This window comes from Tupaia chinensis, unplaced genomic scaffold (assembly GCF_000334495.1).
Source record: "Tupaia chinensis unplaced genomic scaffold, TupChi_1.0 Scaffold000178_1, whole genome shotgun sequence".
In the NCBI taxonomy this organism is placed as follows: domain Eukaryota; kingdom Metazoa; phylum Chordata; class Mammalia; order Scandentia; family Tupaiidae; genus Tupaia; species Tupaia belangeri.
Window position 1 is genome coordinate 2,327,496 of NW_006159653.1, and position 2,532 is coordinate 2,330,027.

At 54.4% G+C, this 2,532-nt stretch overlaps 1 protein-coding gene across 2 annotated transcripts in view; it reads left to right on the forward strand.

Moving 5' to 3' along the window:
* The first annotated feature begins 583 nt into the window (after positions 1-583).
* TBC1D24 (TBC1 domain family member 24) overlaps positions 584-2,532 on the forward strand; it is a 13,209-nt gene continuing 11,260 nt past the window's right edge. The window contains exon 1 of one of the 2 annotated variants that reach the window (XM_027770993.1): positions 584-1,081. In XM_027770993.1, coding sequence (XP_027626794.1) covers positions 1,059-1,081 — 23 coding nt within the window. In that variant the 5' untranslated portion in view covers positions 584-1,058. The other variant, XM_027770994.1, reaches the window with a different exon arrangement.

The following is a 2,532-nucleotide window of genomic DNA, read 5'->3' on the forward strand; positions in this document are numbered from 1 at the left end:
ATAGCAAAAACCTCTCCAAAAAAAAAAAAAAAGAGAGAGAGAGATAATCCCCACTCAAGACCAGCAGATGGCGTAATGGTTACATTGCTGGACTCACATGTAGTTGACCATGGTTCGAGTCTCAGACCCAGTGGCTTAAAATTCATGCCGGGCACATGTGTGTGCATGCTCAAGATCCTGAGAGGAGTATGTAGAAGGGGTTGTGGCATGGCCATCCCCCTAGGGGATGATTTCTTGCTCTCTATCTCTCTGTCTCTTTCTGGGGAGCACAAATACCCTACAGCAAAAACCTCCCTCACCCCCAAAAAAGTTGACCGCGGTTCGCGTCCCGGACCTGGTAGCTTGCTTTCTCACTTTCTCTCTGTCTCTCTATGGTCAAATTAAAATAAGTGAATGAATAAATTAAATAATTCTTTTTAAAAAAAAAAGAAAGAAAGAAAGGAAGACCTGAAGAAACCAACCTGGGGACCAGCAGTTAGCGTAATGGCTATGTCGCTGGACTCTCTTGGGACACACACACAGGCACCCAGTGTGATTTTCAATCTACCGGATCTGGGGCTTGAACTGCAGCCACCCACGTGGAAGTCCAGTGACGTAACCAGTATACCATCTGCTGGCCCTTTTGTTTCTTAACAGCAGTTTCTCTTCATTCATGACAGTGCCACATGGGCTCAGCTCCTCACTGCCGTGCTGGCTGTGCACTGAGCCGCCCCACCCCAGGCGTTTTTATGGACGCCTTGAGCTCGTGGCCAGCCTGACTCGCCTACCCCAGGGCCATCGTGCTCTGCCTCAGGCTCCGTCCCTGTGTCCTGGATGTGTCCCGGCCTTGCCATCCTCTGAACCCAGCCTGCCGGGACCTCTCGCGGCACACGAGACTGGTCTGCACCTCCCTGGGGCACTTTGCGAGCACAGTAATCGCTTTTGGAGCTTCTAGTTTAATATTCAACCCGAACTGGGGCCAGCCGAGAGAAGGCCGCCCCTGTTCTGCCCAGGCCTTGTTCTGCTTATAAACATGTTTACTGCCCGGAGAAGGAGCTGGTTCTTGTCACCTAAACAGGATGGGTCTGGGGTCGCCGCAGAGGTGAGTGAGCTCAGAGCCTCAGAGCCTCGACAGAAGGATTTCAAGTCTAGGTAATTACACGTGGAGACCGCAGTGGCCTGGGTATGACGTGGGGTGTAGTGGACCTGTCAGCCTGACCCGTGGGACGGAGGGGCCTTCATGTCTCCCTCCCACACAGCCATGTCACCGCCTCCCTAAGCACTCCTCTGGGACGGCTGGTCCTGCTGTGGGCAGGGCTATCCCAGTGGGACATACTAGGGTCAGGTTAGCAAGACTTTCGCATTTGCATCTCGAAATCCCATTGTAATTACCTCCTGTACAAACTGTCGGCGGGAATATGCAGGAAGATTGGGGGGCATGGGGGCGCAGACAGACACCCACACACCCTTGTGCATAACAGGAGTCCTCACTCCAGCTGGGGACAGGCAGCCTGAGTTCAGCGACAGATGAGCAGATAAGCAAAATGCAGACTGTCTGCAGGAGGGAATATGATGCAGTCTTACAAAAGGCAGGGGATGAAGCCAGCAGGTGGCATGGTGGTTAAGGTGTTGGACTCCCACATGGCCGACCACAGTTCAAGTCCTGGACCTGATGACTTGCTTTTTCACTTTCCCCTTCTCTTTTTCTGATCAAATTTAAAATAATGATAATAACAAATAAAATAAATAAATAATTTCTTTTTTAATAAAGGAAGGGAGTAGAGACCTTCAGTTGGCATAATGGTTATGTTGCTGGACTCCCATGTAGTTGACTGCGGTTCAAGTCCTGGACCCGGTGGCTTAAATTCACACCGGGCGCATGTGTGTGCGTGCCTAAGATCCCGAGAGGAGAATGGAGAAGGGATTGCGGCGCAGCCATCCCCTCTGGGGGGCGATGTCTCACTTTCTGTCTCTCTCCGTCTTCCTGGCGAGTGCATGCGCCCTATAGCAAAAACCTCTCCAAGAAAGAAAAGAGAAGGGAAGGGAGGAGGAGGGGAGGAGGAGGGGAGGAGGTACTGGCACCTGCGGCCTCTCCGATGGCTCGAGGACTTTGAGCCACTGCAGTAAGCCTGGTGCACATGACAGACGCTCTGATCCACCTGCACGACGGAGGTTCCTGGAGCAGTCGGAGCCACGGACGGGGAGGAGGCACTGGTGGCTGCCAAGGCTGGGGGAGCAGGGGAAGGCCGTAGCCATCAATGGCCTTGGGTGCGGGCCTGAGACGGGGTCTCTGGAGGGGATGAGTAGTTGTGTGCTGGGCTGCACTGACGCCGTGTCCACTGACCACCGTGGAGCAGCCACTGCCGCCGTGCAGGTCGCAGGGCAGGTCCTGCATGGAGGTCTTGCGTGGCTGTGGCGTGGCGAGACCTGTGCCATGTACCTCTGCCCTCACCCCGTCTCTCCTCCCCCCTCCTATTCTCTCTGCCCTCACCCCGTCTCTCCCCCCCCCTCCTCTCTTCTCCCCCCTCATCCCGTCTCCCCCCCCTTCTACTA